The sequence below is a fragment of the Myodes glareolus genome, chromosome 23 (genome assembly GCF_982192425.1).
Source record: "Myodes glareolus chromosome 23, mMyoGla1.1, whole genome shotgun sequence".
NCBI lineage: Eukaryota > Metazoa > Chordata > Mammalia > Rodentia > Cricetidae > Myodes > Myodes glareolus.
This window is the reverse complement of record NC_142048.1, coordinates 28117218-28137741: the sequence shown is the minus strand read 5'-3', so window position 1 is coordinate 28137741 and position 20524 is coordinate 28117218. Positions and strand designations below refer to the sequence as shown.

General features: G+C 43.9%; 1 protein-coding gene across 1 annotated transcript in view; it reads right to left on the bottom strand.

Moving 5' to 3' along the window:
• The window catches only part of Snx25 (sorting nexin 25), a 116075-nt gene that overhangs the window by 15525 nt on the left and 80026 nt on the right, over nucleotides 1-20524 (bottom strand). Inside the window, 5 exon segments of the mRNA XM_085680272.2 lie at nucleotides 1490-1621; nucleotides 4432-4593; nucleotides 6286-6558; nucleotides 8601-8732; nucleotides 12405-12586. Of these exon segments, the coding sequence (XP_085536398.2) occupies nucleotides 1490-1621; nucleotides 4432-4593; nucleotides 6286-6558; nucleotides 8601-8732; nucleotides 12405-12586 (881 nt within the window).

Below are 20524 nucleotides of genomic sequence, written 5' to 3'. Positions count from 1 at the left end.
CTGCACAGTGCGCTAGATAAACTCTAGGACTCTAAGAATGATGGACCTTTCTCTGGCAATTAGATGATGGTATGTGACACAGTAGATCTTAGAATGGGGGAGATCATCTGAATAGAGCTAAATCATAAGGAGCATTTGTTCTGCTACGAAATAGAAAATGAAGCCAGAAAGACTTCATTCCCAAGAAAGAAATGAACAAGAAAAGAGAGCCCAGACCTCAGGTTTACAACAGGGACTCCTGAACTCTGCCAATAGTCTCAACCAGCCTGGGAGTGACTGAATGCTTGTGGTTTTGTTTTCCTCTCAGAGTGCAGACACCCTGGCCTTGTGGCATAGGAAGTAGATATCAGCCACTGTGGTGGGGGTTCTTTACTGTCCAGCTTACCCCCCCACACACACACACCCACAGATACACCCATGGGGCAATTATACTAATTCTAAATCTGAATTAATATCATAAATTAGAGAAGAATAAATAAGCAAAGAGACACTAGGTTTCATGGTCACCCACAAGCACAGTATGAGGAAGGAATGATACTCCATTGTACAGGCGGGGCATGGGGGCATGGCCAGAGTAGCCATGTTTAATGGGAGTGCTCACACGTGCCCTTGGGCACGTAAAGAACCTTCACACGTGGCTTTCAGAGCAGCACCTGGAGAACATGCTGTGTGTTTGCCATATCTAGAGGTAAACAACATTTTGAGATTGAAGCTCCCTCACAGTCAGCCTGTCAAGCTGATGAGACCAATGATTAGTACAATTGAAAGAAACAAAACATTGGCATCTTGTGCTCACTTACGACCTTGCTACTTGTGTGAAGTATGGTGGGCGTGACTAGCTACCCCAGCCTCCTCTAAGAGGAATGATTCCGTAGTCAAATGGAAGGGGATAGAGCAAGGGACAAGAAAGCCAATCAGGGCGAAAACAATCAAGGTACATTATACATGTGTATGAAAACATTATAATGAAATCTATTATTTTATACAACATATACTGATCAAACAAATGGATAAGAGAGGGGATAATGTGTACCCTTCAAATCCTTTGAACAAATCAGATAACCAAGAGGAAAAAAATATTCATTACTAAAGATTTTAGAGTTTCTGAGATCTAATTGAACAAAATGGAACAATAAAAGAGCTACATTTTTTATTATCTCCAACTTGCTAAAAATACTTTCTATTTTATATCAATCATAAGAGAAAAAAAATTAGTACTCCAAGGGCATTAACTGTTCCTATCTCAAGGTTGCTTACAATTCAATGTACAAAAGCACTAAATTTCTGGCTGGAGTGGAGTGAGCTCAGATCCACACCATGAAGTCCTGGGCAGTATCCCCTCGTGCGTGAGCACACTGGAGAGGAAAGAGAGGGAAGGAAGGTCGCGGACAAAGGGGGCTAACAGAATGAGCACGGCTTTCGACCTTCAGTCTTAATTCTCCAGGGAAAAGCTATGGTTTAGACAGAGCGCCCGCGGCTGCGGCCGTACCTCCGCACTGGTGATGGTTGCTTTCCACAGGCCCAGGTTCTCGCACCACCAGTCCGTCCTCGCCACATGCAGCTGGAGGTCTGCGCACTCCTTCTCTATCGCAAGTATTTCATCCTTCAACCTGGAGATAATCTACCACGAGACAAACAGCCTGGGAGTTATGAAAACCACTCAAAGGCTCTGCAAGCCAGAGAAGCAGCACAGACACCAACACACGCATCAGCTGTGCTCCTATACGCTACTGACGGACGACCTAAAATAGTGCGGCTTCGCTTAGAACAGCACCTGGGAGAATAAAATCCTCCAGTATTAGCTAAGGAAACGGAAGAGTTCTATAATGCAAACTATACAACACCAATAAAATGACTAAAAATGACAAATATTTGTAAAGAGATCCTAAGTTCATGACCTAGAAGGCTTGATATGAATGTTGCATTAAATAAATTTTAAAAATGACTCAGACATATTTTACATATTTTATATTTTCCAACTTGAACCACTTTAATTTTTTTTTAACTTTTAATCTTTATTTTATGTGTATTGGGTCGCCTGGAACGGGAGTTATAGACAGTTGTGAGCTGCCATGTGGGTGCTGGGAATTGAATCCAGGTCCTCTGGAGAGCAGTCAGTACTCTTAACCCCTGAGCCATCTTTCCAGTCCCCAAACTGCATGACTTAAAAGGCAGATGAGCCTCCTCCTGGAGGCCCCAGCCCTGAGCACAAGGGTCAGAAGTGGAGGGTTCCCTGCACAGCCCAGGGGCAAGTTGATTCAACAGGAAATGAGGAAGTGTTCAAATTCAGCCATCACAACAATGAAGCCTCCAACTCACTTGAGAACCTTTCATGTGATTAGGGCTCAGAAGGCTTAGCCCACAATTATTAGAAATTCTTTCAAGAAAGGCTAAAGAATGTCTCTTGACTCAAACAGAAAATAATCCACTGAACACTCTCCAACTCATCTTTCATATGGCTTCCTAGAAACACATCTGAATTTAAAATGAAGTAGTCTAGAATCAATACAACTGTTCTGGAGGAACAGGCCGCACTGCAGACTCACGGTCCACTGTGCAGGTGATTCTGTCTATCATGTCAGAGATGCCCTCCACGTTCCCACACACTAACAGGAACGGCTCTGTGTCGAGGGGAAATAAATGTATTCTTAGGATGACTCTGGGAACCCGGTACTTGTCTCCTTTCTCCCTCACAACTCCAGAGAAGTAACACAAGTCCCTGGAGAGAGCGCTAAGGAGTCTAGCCTGTGTCTTTCTTCAGAGAAAGCCCACTGCTCCAACTGAACACTGACTGGATTAAAAATAAATTAATATTTTGACTATACGTTGGTAAAATGCTTCTATCTTCTTACAATATTGTTTCAGAAATACTTTATTATGAAATTATTTGAATAGTCATAAAAAAGTATTAAAGAAGTACCAAACATGGAAACCCAACATGATTCATTAAAACTATTTAACTACAAGTTGCTTTCCTCCGCACATTCAGGAAAAGCTGGAGGACACCCATGGAGAACAAACCACACCTCCACTTTAGAAACCCCATTGGATTCTAAAGACACACAAAACCAAAGCAAAACTGGACCAAACTGTGAGCTGCTTTTTACATGAAAAGAGTGTGTAGGTGTGTGCGTGTTGTGTGTGTTATGGATGCATGCATGTGCACACTCGGGTGTCTTCTTCAACCACTCCCTGCCTTACTTTGAGAACCCGCAGTTCATCATTTTGGGAGCACACTGCCTGGTTTTCAGGCTGCTAGCATTTGCCTGTCTGTCTTAGCAGAGCTGCCCCTGCTCTGCCAGCACCATGCCCAGCTTCTGCATGGGTGTGGGAATCCAGACTCAGCTCTCACACGAGTGCAGCAAGCACCTTAACCCACTGTTTACATTTTTTTTAAATATGATTTATTTTTATTTTATGTATATGGACATTTGGTGGCACATATATCTATGTACCACATGCATGCAGTGCCCACAGGGAACAGAGAGGGCATCAAATCCTCTGGAACTGGAGTTAAAGTGGCTGTTGGCTGCCATGTGGACTCTGGGAACCAAACCTGGATCTTCTGCAAGAGCAACAAGTGAGCCCTTCTTACCCATGGAGTCATCTCTCCAGCCCCAAGTTGTTTATATTTTTCTCTTTGTTTTGTTTTTTGTTTTTTGATTCTTTCCCTTTTTTTTCCCAACACAAGGTTTCTCAATATTATGGACATTTGGTGGCACATATACCTGTGTACCACATTTCTGTGTTCTGGAATTTGCTCTATAGATGAGGCTGGCCTCGAACTCACAGAGATCCACCTGCCTCTGCTTCCCAAGTGCTGGGATTAAAGGTGTGCACCACTACTGCCCAGCTATATTTTTTTAACTTTTTAAGTTAATTTTCAAAGACATATTTATTTTATTTTTCATGTATGAGTGTTTGCCTGCATGTGTGTCTGTGCACTGTCCTGTGCCTGGTGCCTGGAGAAGAAAGACAAGAGTGTCAGGTACCTTGGAACTAGGGTTACAGACAGTTGGGAGCTGCCATGTGGGGCTGGAAACTGAACCTAGGTCCTCTGTAAGAGCAACAATGCTCTTCACTGCGGAGCCATCTCTCCAGTCCCTAGAATTCTTCTGAAAAGCATTAATAATGCCTTTCCCCTTCCCCAGTAATGAGAAGAATCAAATTCTTTGGGACCAGGATAACAGGTGTTCAGAACTGCTACCAATAGGGAAATATCCAACACTTTCAAACTCTCAATCCTCTTGGCTTTTAGCGAAACACTGTTTTCATAATTCTGTGAGGCTCTCCAGGTTGAGGAAGCACAACCTAAGAAAGAAACCTGCTCCTGGCCACCATTCTTAAAGAAGCTGACAGCTCTCAGCATAGAAACTACTATTTACACAGAGGACAAACGTTCAGAGACAACCTTGAAAGCAAGACAGTTACCTTCTTATCGGGTTTTGGTGCATTTTGAATAGAACTTAGAGCTTGCCTTTTATATTCAAGTTTCTCACTCAGCTCCCGAAGTTTGTTTACAGCAAAGCTGGCTTGATCGCTAATCCCACTTCTGCCTTCGGTGGCTTCCTCCCCAGCCTCCCCTCCTGAACCCTGCCGGGAAAACAGTAAGCCAGCACGTTTATAACAACAGAAAGTCACCTCTCACCCACGCACAATGCTGTCCCCAACACCAGATTCCCTTGAGGAATACTGAAGAAGAATCTTCAGAGTGCCTTTCTCCTTCCCCAGCAGAGAAGAATCGGATCATCCGAAATCAGTGCAGCGGGTGTTCAGACTCATAGGAAGGGAAATGACTAACAGCCGAAATGGGGGTGGAACCCCATGGACCAGTCCCCGAATCGGGAATCGGTGGGACAAAGGGAAGCAATGGAAGTGCCTGCCATCCCTTCAGCAGGAATGTTCTCTCTTCCCTCCCCAGGCTTCCAACAGGTCTATGAAATACTTTCAAATAAAATGTCCATGTTTAACAACTCTGTGGCATTTGGGTGGATTTTTTGTTTGGTTTAGGGCATTTTTTTTTGTCTTTTTGATCTTTTGCCTGTGTGTGTGTGTGTGTGTGTGTGTGTGTGTGTGTTTCCCTTGCTTTTTGGTGTTCCTGTTTTGGGGAAGGGTGGAGACACTGACACCATAAGATTAAAAGTTGTATATTGGGAGGTTAGAAGGATCTAGGAGTTGAGGGAGGGGAAAAACATGATCAAAATATGCTGTATGAAAAAAATGAATTTAAAAGTGTTCAAATCCACACTACTAGAAGTGTTCCAGTGTGCACTCTGTTCAGTATTGTTCCTGAAAATGTATCATGCAAACCAACATCTATTTTACAGGTAAACAGCATTTGCAGTGTGATTCGGGAAGGCCTTGGCTTTCTATTGAACAACAGATTACTTAGTTTCCATCTGTGGACACTGCAGGGAAATGCTCAGGACTCTTCTTCCAATCTTTTCTCCTTAACTTCCTCCCAGATTGTTTCCTGAAGGTTTTTAATTAATTGTAGCAAACAGCAAATTAAATTAAATGAAAGTATTGCTGATTCCAGAAAAACAAGCTGTTTTCATTTTTGGCTATTCTTGCTTATTACATGTAAATATCTAAGATGTGGGAAGTCCTTCTGTATAGGTGTTCCTTTTATTGGTTAATGAATAAAGCTTCTTTGGCCTACAGCAGGGCAGAATATAACCAGGATGGAAGGGATATAGAGGGAGAGTAGGCGGAGTCAGGGAAACACCACGTAGCTGCCAAAGGAGTAACATGCCGGCACTGGCAATCCGCAGCCTAGTGGCAATACACAGATTAATAGAAATGGGTTAATTTAAGATGTAAGGGCTATCTAGGAATATGCCTAAGCTATTGGCCAAACAGTGTTGTAAATAATATAGTTTCTGTGTAATTATTTGGGTTTGGGCGGCCAGGAACAAACGAGCAGTCTCCATTTACATATATGCATTATGGCAAAATCCTACACCTTGTCCTCAAGTGAGTGCATTCATGAAAAGCAATGCACATGTGTGAGGATGTTACAGGCAATTACAGTCCTTCTGGGTGCACCGTGGGCCACCACAGGAATAACTCAGTGAGGTCGCCCCTGCTGCTGCACCTGCTGCGGGACAACTTGGTTTGCTTTCTCTGCTCATATGAACTAAAACAAATTCTATCATGGAGCGGCATTTTCCTACATTTCAATGATTTCAAACATTTCTTCCCTTAACTTTTTGGCAGGGGTTTGGTCATAACAAGAAAAGGAGCTGGCACAGAAGAGCGGAGGTGAAGGTGCCCACGGCTCACCAGTTCATCCTTGTCAGAAGTCGGCTGTGCATCCCGCTGTTCTTCCTCTCTGCTCATCAGCCTCTCATAGAGGTCGCTGACGATGAAGGACGGGTAGTACCTGTCCCGCAGCGCCTCATACACATCCGCTTGGATTTTGCTGAACACCTCGATGCCTTTGTTTCCTACGAGACACTGCTGGATTTCTTTGTAAAGTGACTTCTCCACGGGTATTTCTTTGCTTTCCACAAAGAAATTCTGATAAATTTCACCAACCAACTGTGGAATTTCATTCTGAAAAGACAGGAAGATGAAGAGAGAGATAGGTAGAAAATATTGTCTCAGCCAGGCAGTGGTGGCACACACCTTTAATCCCAGCACTTGGGAGGCAGAGGCAGGTGGATCTCTGTGAGTTCGAGCCCAGCTTGGTGTTCAAGAGCGAGGAGTTCCAGGACAGGCTCCAAAGCTATAGAGAAACCCTGTCTCAAAAACACCAAAAACAAAACAAAACAAAAAAATGGAAGAAAAGGAATGTTGTCTCTGAGAGAAATGATTTTCCACTAAATCCCCTACATATTGAAGCTAAGAGGACAGTATCTAGATACATCCTAGAACTGTAAACTCAGGGTCTCAGCCTTCTGCATTCACATTCAGGGTAAGTACCAGACCTTGAAACAAACCACTTCTTGAAGATGAGCAGTTACACTGAGCAGTTAATATCTCAAAATGCTACAGGAAAGTAAATGAAGAAAAAGACCAGCTCTACTATCGCAACACATCCTCGACTTCACAGAGACGTGACTTAGGAACAGTCTCACTGACTTTTATCTGATGTAACAATGAGGGGCTCACCTCTCTAACATGGAAACAAATTCTCAGCCCACAAAGAAGCCAACAGAGTAACCACAGATAAAAACACAGCGGGTATTCTCCAGATGGGATGCTGCAGAGCAGCTGCCCTGTCCCTGAGTCACAGCAGACAGCCTAGTCCTGAGAACACGCTGGGGTCACTGCTGCGCACTGCAGAAATACCAGCCTCTCTCTCTCCCCATGCACAGGATCCTCGCATGCTCCAGGGGTGCTCCCTCAGCTCCAGGGACACCACAGCAACTCCCACAGTCATAAAAAGACATAAACTAATGAACACGGCTCATTTATCCGACTGTCAGAACTAACAACAGCTACTTTCAGGAAGCTATTTCCAGTTGTGGTCAGGAGCTTGGGAAAACTCTTTCGATCACTCTTTACAATATTCTTTTGGGAGCAGCCGAAAGCCAGCTGGAGTCAAGGCTAGTGATTCCGCTGAGTAGCAGATGGTAATTTGTGCCTTGTGAATCAGCAATGAAAAGTCATCCTGAGATTTCAAAATAACACAAGACTGAATTTAGCTGCTTAGTTCAATGTGTGATAAATCAGATACTTAGTTTGGTTTTCTATCCTAGCAACATTCATATGAAATGAAATTCAATGCTCTTTGCACTATGTCAATGAATCACTCAAATGGTATATGCCAATATAATATACATGGCACATGTGTGAGTTAGATATATTTACTTATACAAAGCATGTACAGACATTCTTCAATTCTAAAATATGCATTGAGAACTTACTAATTACAACGCATAATATATTGGCTTCTTTGCTCTGAGAGGCATTTGAAACTGAAAATGTTTGTGTTCCTTTGTTCAATCATATTTTATGTGAAACAAAAGGAAAAAACTACTGTAAAAAGTGTACAGCACAAACAAAAAGAGGGAAAAGCGAGAGGACTGCTCATGGTAATGAGATCCACATGGCTTACGAGGCCAAGGTTTCATAAGAACAACGTGGATGGGTACACATTTTTATGCTTCATTAAAATAATGAAATCTAATCTCTTGGTACTCTTGTAAATATTCTCCCTTGACTATTCAGTCAAAAGTACCTTCTATAAAGATACGGTGCAATGCAATCCGATTTGCCATAATGGGCTGAATTATAATAAAGTGATGTAAAATGATCTTTTAATATATACTTATCTTAAGCCTAGCATGGTGGTGCATGCTTTTAATCTTAGCACTTGGGAGGCAGAGGTAGGGGGATCTCTGTGAGTCCAAAGCCAGCCTGGTCTACAAAGTGTCCCAGGACGGTCAAGGCTACAGAGAGAAACCCTGTCTCAAAAACAAATAAACAAAAATAGATAGATAGATAGATAGATAGATAGACAGACAGACAGACAGACACACACACACACATAGATAGACGTATCCTAAAGCATCACTGACTTGGTGATACACTGCCTAGCATGCAAGCATCCATTAGCTAGTGATTACTATTCCTTGAAGCAAACACACTACCTTGTTAGCAGTCTTCAGGTGCTCCACAGACTCCCAAAAGCCAATCAGAGTCTGCCTGTCCATTCGCTCCATGTATGTTCCAAAGCGCTCTCGGTAGAAAGGATTGGTCATAATATCTTCAAACTGAAGAATCTATTAAGAGAATATAAGAAAGTGTGATGGTTTGAATGAAAATGCCCCCCATAGGTCCATAGGGAATGGCACTATTTAGGAGGTGTGACCTTGTTGGAATAGATGTGGCTTTGTTGGCGGAAGTGTGTACTGGGGGTGGGCTTTGAGATCTCAGATGTTCAAGCCAGACCCAGCCAGTGTCATTCTCTCCTCCCGTTGCCTGTGGGTCTGGATATAGAACTCTCAGCTCCTCTCCAGCACCATATGTGTTCGCAGGCTGCCATGCTTCCTACCATGACAATAATGAAGTGAACCTCGGCACTGTAAGCCCGCCCCAATGAAATGTTTCCGTATAAGAAACATTTCTAAATGTTTCTTAATCTATTTCTAAAATCACATGCAGAAAGTCCATAGACACTCAACCCTTCCCTTAGCAGCCCTTAGTCTGTATTGTAAGCAGAAAGAAGGACATATTTTTTAAAAGCAATTTCTAGAAACTGATGAAAGAAAATGACTTAGTAAATATTCAAAACGAAAATATTCAAAAATACCAATTTTGTATTATTCACTGAATCATTCAGCAAAGTTTTCTGGTTTTTTTTTTCTTTTTACATGTACTTTACATCTTTTTTATCAGTTTCCCACAAAGGAAGCTGGTCAGCACAGCTACTGCGGACCACTTGGATTTCGGTAGTTCGCCAATTCTACACTAGATACACTAGCACCTGCTTTTACTTTGTGTCAACCTTGTCAGGGAAGCATAAATTTATGTGAAGTATAAACCCTCATCCTACATGCTCCAAGGAAGCTGAAAGGAATTTGTATCAACTTCTGCTGCAGAAGATAAGTCAACAACGATTCCAGCAACAGAACGAACCAGGGAACCATTGTTACACTCGGCACAGAGTCCTGTGTTCTCCAGAGGACTACATCCAATAGTGTTCGTTTTGATTTACCCTTGGATCAAGTAAACTGGTGTACAAACTAGCCTCACAGAAAAGGCAAACCACTTATTGTCATCTCTCTTAATTTTCTCTTTCTCCTGTATTTCTCCTGAACCCTTAAATCTTTTCCCTGGGGTATGAGGCAGGGGCGGGAAGTGGTTCTTGAACAGAGCAAGACAAAGATTTGTTTTCATGTGGGAGTAAAACACTTTTCAATCCTGTGAGCTTTTATTCTGTCACTTGGCCTCAGTACTATCTGCAGAATGAAAATGGAGCCACTACATGGAGAATCACAAGAGCTGTTGTAAATCACAGCAAGCAACAGAAACTAAGCAGGAGACTCAATCATGAGGCTTTGAGAAAATCGATATTGATATACAAAAAGATATTAGTAAATTAAAAAAACTTTAAAGGTCACTTTCTAGGTCAGTACATATGAATGAAAACATTGGCAGTGGATTAAGAGTTCAGTTAAAACTGGTATCAGGGTGTGGGCAGCTCAGTGGTAGAACAAGTGCTTCACATGTACAACACCTGGGGTGTAATCCTAAGAGCTGGAAGCGGAGCAACATGAACCCCTAGCCTTTCCCACAGCTGGAAGTGGAGCAACATGAACCCCTAGCCTTTCACACGCAGGCAATCTCTTTCTTTCCTTTCTGTTGGGAGGGGGTTGGTTTTTGAAACAAGGTTTCTCTGGGTAGCCCTAGCTGTCCTTGAACTTGATCTGTAGACCAAGCTGGCCTCAGACTCAGAGATCTACCTTCCTCTGCCTCCCTAGTGCATGGATTAAAGGTGTGCACCATCACACCTGGCCAAACTCTTTCTTTTAACTGAAGACTCATCTAATTTAAAAGGGAATATTTTGAAGTAAACTTCATGGTAATTCTTCTTGACAAGATTGGGATTAGGTCACAACAGAAGCGCTCTATTCATTTATGAAGGTAACAGAACAGCTCAAAGCCACCCAGTTCTAACTCCAGCAGCAGGAACCACCATGGGGGTTGGAGAGGATTAGCCGAGTCTTCCAGTCTTAAGACTGGAGGAACTGCTTTGACTATAAGGATAAGCTCATGCTATAAAAGGTGTTTCTCCTTTTCTGTTTAGAAAGAGTGGATTTAAAATGCAGCAGGATTTGGACTGACTTCTGTAGTCACCATAAGGCAACTTGCACTGAAATCACATTCTGTTTTCCTAAGTCTTTCCAAAACTTTCCTATTCTATATTCTATAACTCGTAACTGTAGAGAGCCCTTAGGGGCCTCCCTTAGCTGTACATGTTGCATCTCTACTAGATCTCACACACACATACACACACATTTATATATAGTAAATTATAATATATTATAATCATGGTATATTATACTATAATTAACATAGTATTATAATGTATTAGAAATTAAATTATAATACATATTATAATTAAACAGGATTCTATCCTATTCCTTATTCCAATCCAATAACTAAGAAACAGTGACCCCTCAATGAGTGTCTACTGAATGAGTGAATTAATTAAAATAATGAAAGGATACAGGATGAATTCCTCCTCTGTGATCAACTGTAATGGGCATCAAGAGGAGCAAAACTGAGGGAAAGAAGGCAAAATTCAATCTGCCAAGTGAACACTCTCCAACACTGACCATAGTAAAACTGCTTTGTCTCCTAAGACAGGACGTCAGGAAGAACTGCCTGCAGTCAGACGACAGTGTGGGTATTGCTATCAAGAGGGGTTCCTCAGCTACGCTGGTGCACCTGTGTAAGACGCTACAGAACTGTGGCCTGACAGGACAGCAACCTCCCGGAAGAGGCGCTGATGAAGACCAAACCAGAAGGGAGAGAAGGTAAAAGGTCATCTTAGCTGATGGAGGCAAGGGGACTAACACATAGATTCCCGACTCAAACCTAGACATTCATGGCTAGGGACTAAGTGGAAGTCCAAGAAGGGAAAAGTTAGAGGCTGCAGCCAGGGCTGAACTGTATCAATGCTTTCTTTGTGTCCGGTATCTGAGACAAGAGGGACTTTCATTTGCTGGGGAGCCCTGTTCCTCAAGCTCCATCCAAACTGTTCCAGGTCATAGAAGAAAGTGTGGCCCTTGCACTTAGGATGTTCCTATGACAGGTCTAGCAGGTGTCGCTGCGCTCTACAGGATTTAATGGCCATGAGTAGACATGTGGCTCAAAAGCCACCACTTTATGGTTTAGTCAGAAAGCACAGAGATTTGTGAATCAACCACCATCTGGTCTTTATCTAGTTCTGCCTCATCCTATCTAAGTGGCTTTGGGCGAGATAATCAAATATGCCGCCTCATTATCTAAGTACCAAGAAAGAGCTCATAGCAATTCGGCTAGCGTTAAGTGAAACAGTCTTTACTTCTTAGGCGGCACTTTTTGTCTAGTTGATACTGGATGACTTTGATTTAGGCTCTGCAAACAAAATGTTTCTCTTGAAGTGGAGGTGAGTAGAGAAAAGAAGGGTGACAAACACATACACCAGGCATGTGCACACATACACGGGCACGTGCACACATACATGGATATATACAGAACATACGTGGATATATACATCGCCTGTCATCAACTTACAGAATTCAAGGACACCCAGTAACATAGCTTTTTACTTATGAAAGTAACAACCTGAGCCTGAAATGTAGCGATGAAATGTGTCTAAAACATTAAAGTGGTAAAATAATATGCATGTATTTGCACTGTTTATAGTAGACTGATGTGGTCAAACTAGAAGCTGCAAGCTCTACCTTTTGGCTCTGAGGCCCTTCCCCTTCATCCAAGGCCCCATTCTCTTGCAGGTCGTAGGCAGGACCTCCCAGGACTCGGATCCTCTTCTCACACTGCTTCTTCGCCACGGTCAGCTGGTTAATGTACCTTTTCATGTTCCTGGCCCTCAAGAGATCAGTTTTCATGGCAGCTGACTCCTTACCTTAAATAAGAGGGACAGTAGTCAGTCAGGAGACAAAGGCTGCAACAATTCTGAGCCAGAACAGTGTCTGGTGTGCTGCATTTTAATTTTTTTAAAGTTTATTTTTTGAGGCAGGATTTCACTATGTGGCCCAGACTGGCCTGGAACTTGCTCTAAAGGCCAGGTTGGCACAGAAACCCACCTGCCTCTGCCTCCTGAGTGCTGAGATTAAAAGCATCAGCCACTATATCCAGCTTTAATGTGCTGTATATTAAACAATAGATGAAAAGTCAACAGATGAGAATTTATCATAAACATGTATGAGTTCCCAGACACAAAATTCAACCATTTATAGATTTACACTCAAGTGTAAAATGTTTATAAACCTCTCTATATACACTCAGAAATTGATCTTTGAGCATAGGAATAAGCAAGATCTGTATACGGATACTTACACATATTCACTTATGAGCATGTACTGAGTGTTCACTGTGTGACTTCTGAGATCTAAGACCAGTAGTTTTATTCCATGGAACACTTTAGAGTGTACCAAGGAAAAGAAACAAAGACAGTATGAACAATTAAGAGTGTGGGCAGAAAGGAAAATATAGACACCTTCAAGTGCTTTGGCAAAGGTCTAGCCTGGGCTTTCTTAAGGAAATTATATTCATGTAAACATGGGCAATGAATAGAACATGGCAGGCAGAAGAACTAGCAAGACCCGTGTGAGAACCCTGGGCCTGGAAAGAGAACCCAGCTCTAGGGCCTGCATCACAGAGGCAAACGGAGCCAGATCCAAATGCATCTGCAAAGAACTTCGTTCTTCAATTCAAAAGAACGGCACAGCTTTCAGTAGCTTTAAGAAGTGTGCTGTCCTCTTGGTTAGGGGTTCTACTGCTGTGACTGCACACCAGGATAGAAAGAAACTCAGGGAGGAATGGGTTTATTTCACCTTATAATTCCACATCACTGTTAAGTCATAACCTTTTCTTTCCTGTTTATCCTCAAGAGCCTACATGAATATCAATATCACAATATGAAAATATTTTAAGCAGTAAAACCACAGTCTTATAAATTCAAATACTTATAAAGCCCAAAGACTCTTTAAAATATTCAAAATCTCTCTAACATTACAATGTTTCTCTAAAATATGCATAGTCGCAATAAAACACCTGCATCTCTTTGTAAAATTCTAAAACAGTCTTAAAAGTTCAGTCTCTCGTCCGTAGGCTCCTGTGAAATAAAACTTCCTTTCTTACTCCAAGAGGGAAAAAAACAGGGTTCAGGCAGAAGCCGATTAAAGCAAAATCAAAATTCAACAGAGTAAAGAACTCAGTGTTTGGCCATACAGGATCCTCTGGCCTCCACAGGGCTTGGTGGCTAGCTCCACCTCTCGGGCCTGCCACCAGCAGCACACATGGCTTGTCACCTAGGCTCAGGCCAGCTCCCCTTGAGGGCTGTTGCTGTCTCAGTGGCCATCCCGTGGGTTCTGGCATCTCCAAGTGCCGGGGTCTCCTGCTGCTGGGCTACACCTTCACTACCAGCCTCTCCTGGAGGTCTACTGAGGGATCCTGCTGTATCTGGGCTATACCTTCACTAATAGCCTCTCCTAGAGGTCTACTGAGGGATCCTGCTGTATCTGGGCTACATCTTCACTAACAGCCTCTCCTAGAGGTCTATTGAGGGATCCTGCTGTATCTGAGCTACACCTTCACTACCAGCCTCTCCTGGAGGTCTACTGAGGGATCCTGCTGTATCTGGGCTACACCTTCACTACCAGCCTCTCCTAGAGGTCTACTGAGGGATTCTGACCTTGCCACAGTCCCAAGCCTCAACTTTTCTTCACAACCCTTCAATCCTGGGCCTTCTACTGCACCTAAGGCTGCACCTTCACCCGTGGCCTCTCCTGGCCTCTCTTCGGGGACTCTAGCCCTACCACATAGGGCCAAGCCTCATCCACTCTCACCGATCCTCGATACCTTCAAATCAGTGCCCATTACCAAGTTTGGCTGCCAGCATAAGCTGCAGCCTCCGCCCTCGCTGGACCGGTCTCTTCCTTCACAGCTGACTCTTTACCCCGGTTTACTAGCATGGGTCGTCTCAGAAAAGCAAAGGTTCCACTTTAGTGGTTCTTAATTAAAACATCAAACAGCTCCAGCAGTGTCTTTAAGGGACCTCAAACGTCCTCCTGAAACTTCATAGCCCAGATCTCCATCGTTTGGCTGCTCTCGGCAGTGTCTTCTCAGTTCCCACATCTCATTAGGCTCTGAGCATCAATGGCTTTTCTAGTCCAAAGATCCAAAGTTTTCCCACAATTCTCCCAAAAATACACGCTCAGGTCTGTCTCAGGGTTTCCTATTGCTGCGGTAAAACACCATGACCATAAGCAATGTAACCCACCAGGACTTCTTTCCACTGTCGAACAAAGACAAGGAGGAACTGAATCAGAGTCCACAGGGAATGCTTGCTCTCCACTGATTGCACAGTCTGCTTTCCTAGAGTACTCAGGACCACTAGCCCAGGGGTGGGACCACCTATAGCGAGCTGGGCCCTCTACATCGTGGTTTTGCTCACAGGCCAATTTGCTGAGGCATTTTCTCAATCAGTCTTCCAAAATGACTCTACCTATGTTGGGCTGACATACAATAACCAGGATATATGCAGTAAATACGTTTAATTTTACCAGACTACATAGGAAGCAGTACATATATACCAGATTAGACAGTGGAAGACTGTTGGCCCGAAGGGAAGCCCACTGAGGACTGTCTCAGTAAGGCTGACCTGGGAGGAAATGAAGTGGCAGCTTGTGGCATTGGTAGAACAGAGGATTTAAGGACTTTTTCAGAGCCAGTGCCCATCAAACAAACCAAAGGACAAGTTACTCAGGATTAAAAGAATAAAATAGGTTTTAAATGTAGCTTCTACAACCTTGCTATAATCACAAATGGAGAACGTGGGGTCAACTACTGAATGAGGAACACTGGAGAAAAACTGGATTTGGGGAAGATTATAATTTCAATTTTGGACTATGGAGTAGATAGTCTCCAAAAGAGGCCCCAATATTTTCCATCTCACATACTCCTCTGCATGTCTGTCATCCCTAGCATTTTCCCTCTGGAAAGCAGGACATATACTTCCTCTTAGAATTGAGTGGGTTTACAACCATGGCGTAAGGGACTCTATGACTTCCAAATCTAGATCATTAAAGGCCACTGACCTGGAGTTTTGCAACACTGTGCATCATACCATCCAGGTACCCCCAAGGCATCCATACTTTAGGGGGTTAACAACTACTCCATGGAGATGTCTATTATAGAGTGGAGCCTGGACTCCCACAGACCTTGGCTGATGGAGAGCGGCACCATTCAGTACCAATCGGGTATATAATGAATACATCGTCTTGAATGCAGATTACAGAGGGCGCCACATTAAGGAGAAAAGAGAAATTCCTTCCAAAACCTAACCCAAATAGAGGCTCACAAGCAAGAGAAAAGGTTGTTGCTTAGGATAATTTAGGATACGTTTTCTGTGTGTGCTGGCTAGATAAAGTACCAGTACTCATCAGAATGTTGCCATATTGTTACTGGCCTTCAACCACATTTGTCTGACACAGTTGACTCATCAACTCAAGAAGTACTTGATGATTCTGGGACAGAGGTGGCCACTGCATTAAACACACAGAAGTAATCCCTGGCTATGGAAGCTACACTTGCAGGAGTTAGAACACACCTTGGAGATGAATTGCAACGCATTTGGTTAGGGTCCATGTTTGGTTTCTCTCAAAGGGCAGACTAAGACATCTTCCCTGGAGACCTGTCGCTCCCCAGCCTAGTCACAACTTTCTTCGTATCCTACTTAGTCACTGCATGCAACGCATGAAATAGTCCCGAGGCAGGGACAGCATCAGAAACATGCTTCCTGCCGGGAGACGAGTGGCTTTCTGGTACGCACAGTCCTAGGTAGAGAGCAGGTCGACAGGTGCCCGAGCACACCATGGATGTCTTCCCATTTGTGATCTGAGACGCTGCCATCGCCCGATTTCAAAAGTGGCTTCTGAATTATCCTGTGTTGGCTAACAGTAGCACTCACCAGAGGACAAACTCAGAAATGATCCAAAAGGGGAAAATATTTTGGAATTCCTCTCTGTGAGAAAGCTAATGTAGTTGGCTTCAAATTAGTCTGTCTGTACATACCAGATGCTATGTGGGTTTATCTAAATACATAGACACTTTTAAAAGCTAATTTTTCAGAAAAAAAAAAATGTTCGCTTTGAAATACAGAGAGAGAGGGGGGAGGGAGAGAGGGACGGAGGGAGGGAGGGAGGAAGGGAGAGCCCATTACCACCTCCTTTTCTCTGAGGGTTTGAGGAACATATTGACTTAGGATTTAGTCAAGGTTCAAGATGACTACCAGGAAGCAGCCTTTCCCAGCAGCCACTGACTGTCACAAACTCTGAAAACTAAAGCTGCCTAGGAACTTAAAAATGTTTGCCTTCCTCTTCAACTTGAGGCTGCTATGTTCTTTTTGAGCAAAGAACAAACAGAATTACCTCATCAAAGCTACCACCTGAGATGTCATAGCGTCAAGTGTCCTACCACTTCAGTGGAGATCATGCTTTTGGCAGAAGTAGAAACACTGCAAGCCAACAGCAGAGTCACGCACACCATAGCAGAGACAACAGAGCCCACAGGGCCTGGCACAGTCGCACCCTAAGGTGCTTGCAGCTGCCCTTTCCTCCCTTGAATACCCCATGTGCTGTAGCTGGGGTGGCTACCTCCAGTTTAGGGTCCAACATGCACATGATGCCCTTCCAAAGAGATTATGTCGACTCAACCCACATGCTAGCCGCTCAGCCTGTGTGTTGAGTAGACAGGTCTAAGATCCAGAGTCAGAACACAGGGCTGAGCAGCATAACCTCCACGTGTTAAGACGAAGACCCAGGTGAATGACCAGCGTAGCGGAGAAAATCTATGACAGAAAGTCAGGACACCTGGCTCCAATTCTGACTCAAGTATGTGACCAACTTGTTCGAATCAGAGAAACAGTTTAACATCCCTGGACTCAACTCCATTTTATAAGATGTGGGTTTTAGAAAATACTGTCTTGGGGGGAGCAGGAAGAGATGTGATTATGAAAAGAAGGTGTCATGAGAATACAAAGAGAGCAATAGAAGCATCCAAACCCTCCTGCTTCAAGGTCAAGGATGGAGGAGGGAAGGTGGTAACTGTGGTGATATTTTGTTTGCATTTAAACAAATAAAGCTTGCCTGAAGATCATAGTGCAGACCTAAGCCACTAGAGGCCAGGCAGTGGTGGCACACACACTTTAATCCCAGGACTCAGGAGACAGAGGAAGAGGAATCTCTGTTAGTTCAAGACCACCCTTGGCTACACAAAATTTATCCAGTCTAAAAGAGAAACGGAGCTCACACAAAGGTGATCCCAGCACTTGGGAATCACAAGCTTTTAATCCCAGCGCACTAGGGAGGTGGAGACAGGAGTGATATGGCTGGGCAGAGAGAGGAATATAAGGCGGGAGGAGACAGGAGCTCAGTGCAGTCTGAGGATGCTGTCTGAGGACAGGATCGCCCCTTTGGTCTGAGCATTGGTAGAGGTAAGAACTCCAGTGGCTGCTGCTCTGCTTCTCTGACCCTTCAGCTTTCACCCCCTAATATCTGACTCTGAGTTTTTATTATTAAGACCAATTAGAATTCATGCTACAGGTAACTCTGGACTGCAGACGGTACTCACCCTAGGCTAGAGCCCCTAAAAGCAAGAACAGGTCAATGGCCCAACGTCTTACATTAGTCCAGCCAGGCTGTTACAACACAGTGCCATAGCAATTTACCCTCCCCTTCTGCAGGCTATAATGGCCAAGACCGAGGTGCTGTCACACTGTCTCCTGTCCTCACATGGAGGAAGGGGCGGGGTAGCTACCAGAGCCTCCTTCATCATGCCCTACTTTCCTTCCAGAGACCCGATCATCTTTTTTTTGTGGGGAGAGGTGGTGGTGTATGTCTGGGTGTGAACACACGTGCACATAGAGACGGAGCAGAAATCAACACGTGGTGGCTCCTCAATCACTCTCACATTATTTTCTGAAACAAGAACCTGAACCTGAACCTCACTGACTCAGTTAGAATGGCTGGCAATTAGGCAGGCCCCAGGAGTCCTTCTGCCTTCGCCTCCTCAGTATGGAATTAGGGGTGTGGTCAGCCACTCCTGGCTCTTATACAGGTCCTGGGGATGGAACCCATACACGCACTTTACTAAGTGAGCCATCTCCCGTGCCCCGGAGGCCCTGTCCTCTCATTGGCAATGACATTTCAACAGACTAATTCGGGGGCTATAACATTTAAACCTCAGGATCTAGAGAGGTAGCTCAGTAGTGAGGAGCAACAAGTTCTTGCAGAAGACCTGAATTCAGTTCCTAGCGTCTACATCAGGTAGTCTGCCATCTACGAACTCCAGTACCAGGGGATCTGATGCACACGTAACACAGGCACTCAAGCATATACAAACAATAAAAATGATAAACCTTTAAAAATACATAAAGACCAGGAAGTCTTCTGTAAGGTGAGGTCACCTAGAGATCAGGAAGCTCCTGCATCTCTCTGCTGTGATGCTAGGACATCAGACCACGGTAAAGCATTAGAAAGGATCACCGCCAGTCCAGCACCGCCCACAGACGGGACCCTTCTTTCAGGCAGCTCTAAGCCACAGACTGGACGAAGAAGCAGCATAATACGTTTAACAGCAAGTTGCAATAAAGATTATCGTGACTGTTATTAGCAAGCGACACTGTGTATGTAGGTATGTATGTATAATATATACATACATGATATAGTCTATAGTTCTGCAGTTCTGTTTGATATATTCAACTTTGAAGCTGTTAAATTACATTCTGAAGGTTCAGTTTAGCAAGTGAACATGAAGGCAAGAAGCCTGATCTTCACTGGTTGCACCTCTCTTCACATGTAATATTTATGCACAACATTCCAGTCTACGCAGATCAACTTCTTGTCGTTTGCTGGAGTCAGCGGAAAAAACTTACTAACATTTCAGGATTCAGAACAGCAGAGGGGAAATTATTAACAATTTCTCCTGACAATAGAAGCCTGACAATACTGGGCCAATTCACAGGAAGATGTAGTATGTGTCCTATGTCCCATCACCACTAGAATGCTGACATTTGGGCTGCAGATTTTGAAAAAATATTTCTCAAGTACTCCGGCCGACTAATTACAAATAGAGAGCTGAGTGCTGGGCACCAAGATGCAGGCACAAATGTGCAGGTGGCTGCTTCACCTATGGCGAGGTTTCTCAGCATGTGGGCAGCAGCAGCAGCAGCAGCAGCAGCACCTGAAGGACATAGAAGAATGCCAAGTCCTGGGACTCAAACAGATCTGCAGGGCCCGGAACTTTGGAGCAGGGAAGTCACCTGCATTCCAGTCTTCCAGTGAATGCAGCACAGACTGCCATTTGAAAACCGCGGCTCTACACCATTAAGCCCAAACTTATTAGGGTGGTGTCAAGACATCTTAGGTCTGGCCCTTATCTACCCATCAGAACTCACCTCTCCATTGCATGCCAAGCACCACCACAGAGTTTACCATACATAGGCTGAACACTGGGGCTGTCCCACCATTCTTTTTGACTATGTGCATGGGGACCATTTACTCCTATCTGCCTCATACGACCCAATGGGACTGAGAGATACTCAACCTTCAAGGCTCCGCTCAGTGTTACTCTTAAGGGACATTACTCCTTAACCTCGGTTCCAGGTTGACCATTCCACACATCCGTGACATAACTATATTCTGAATAATGTAAGCACTGCTGCATTGATCACTAGACTATGACCTCTAGTTCAGGGACAATTTTACTCATTGAACTTCCGAACCTAATACAAATGGCATTCAAGCAATGCTTGCTGAGTAGAGAGAGACCCATTTCTAGT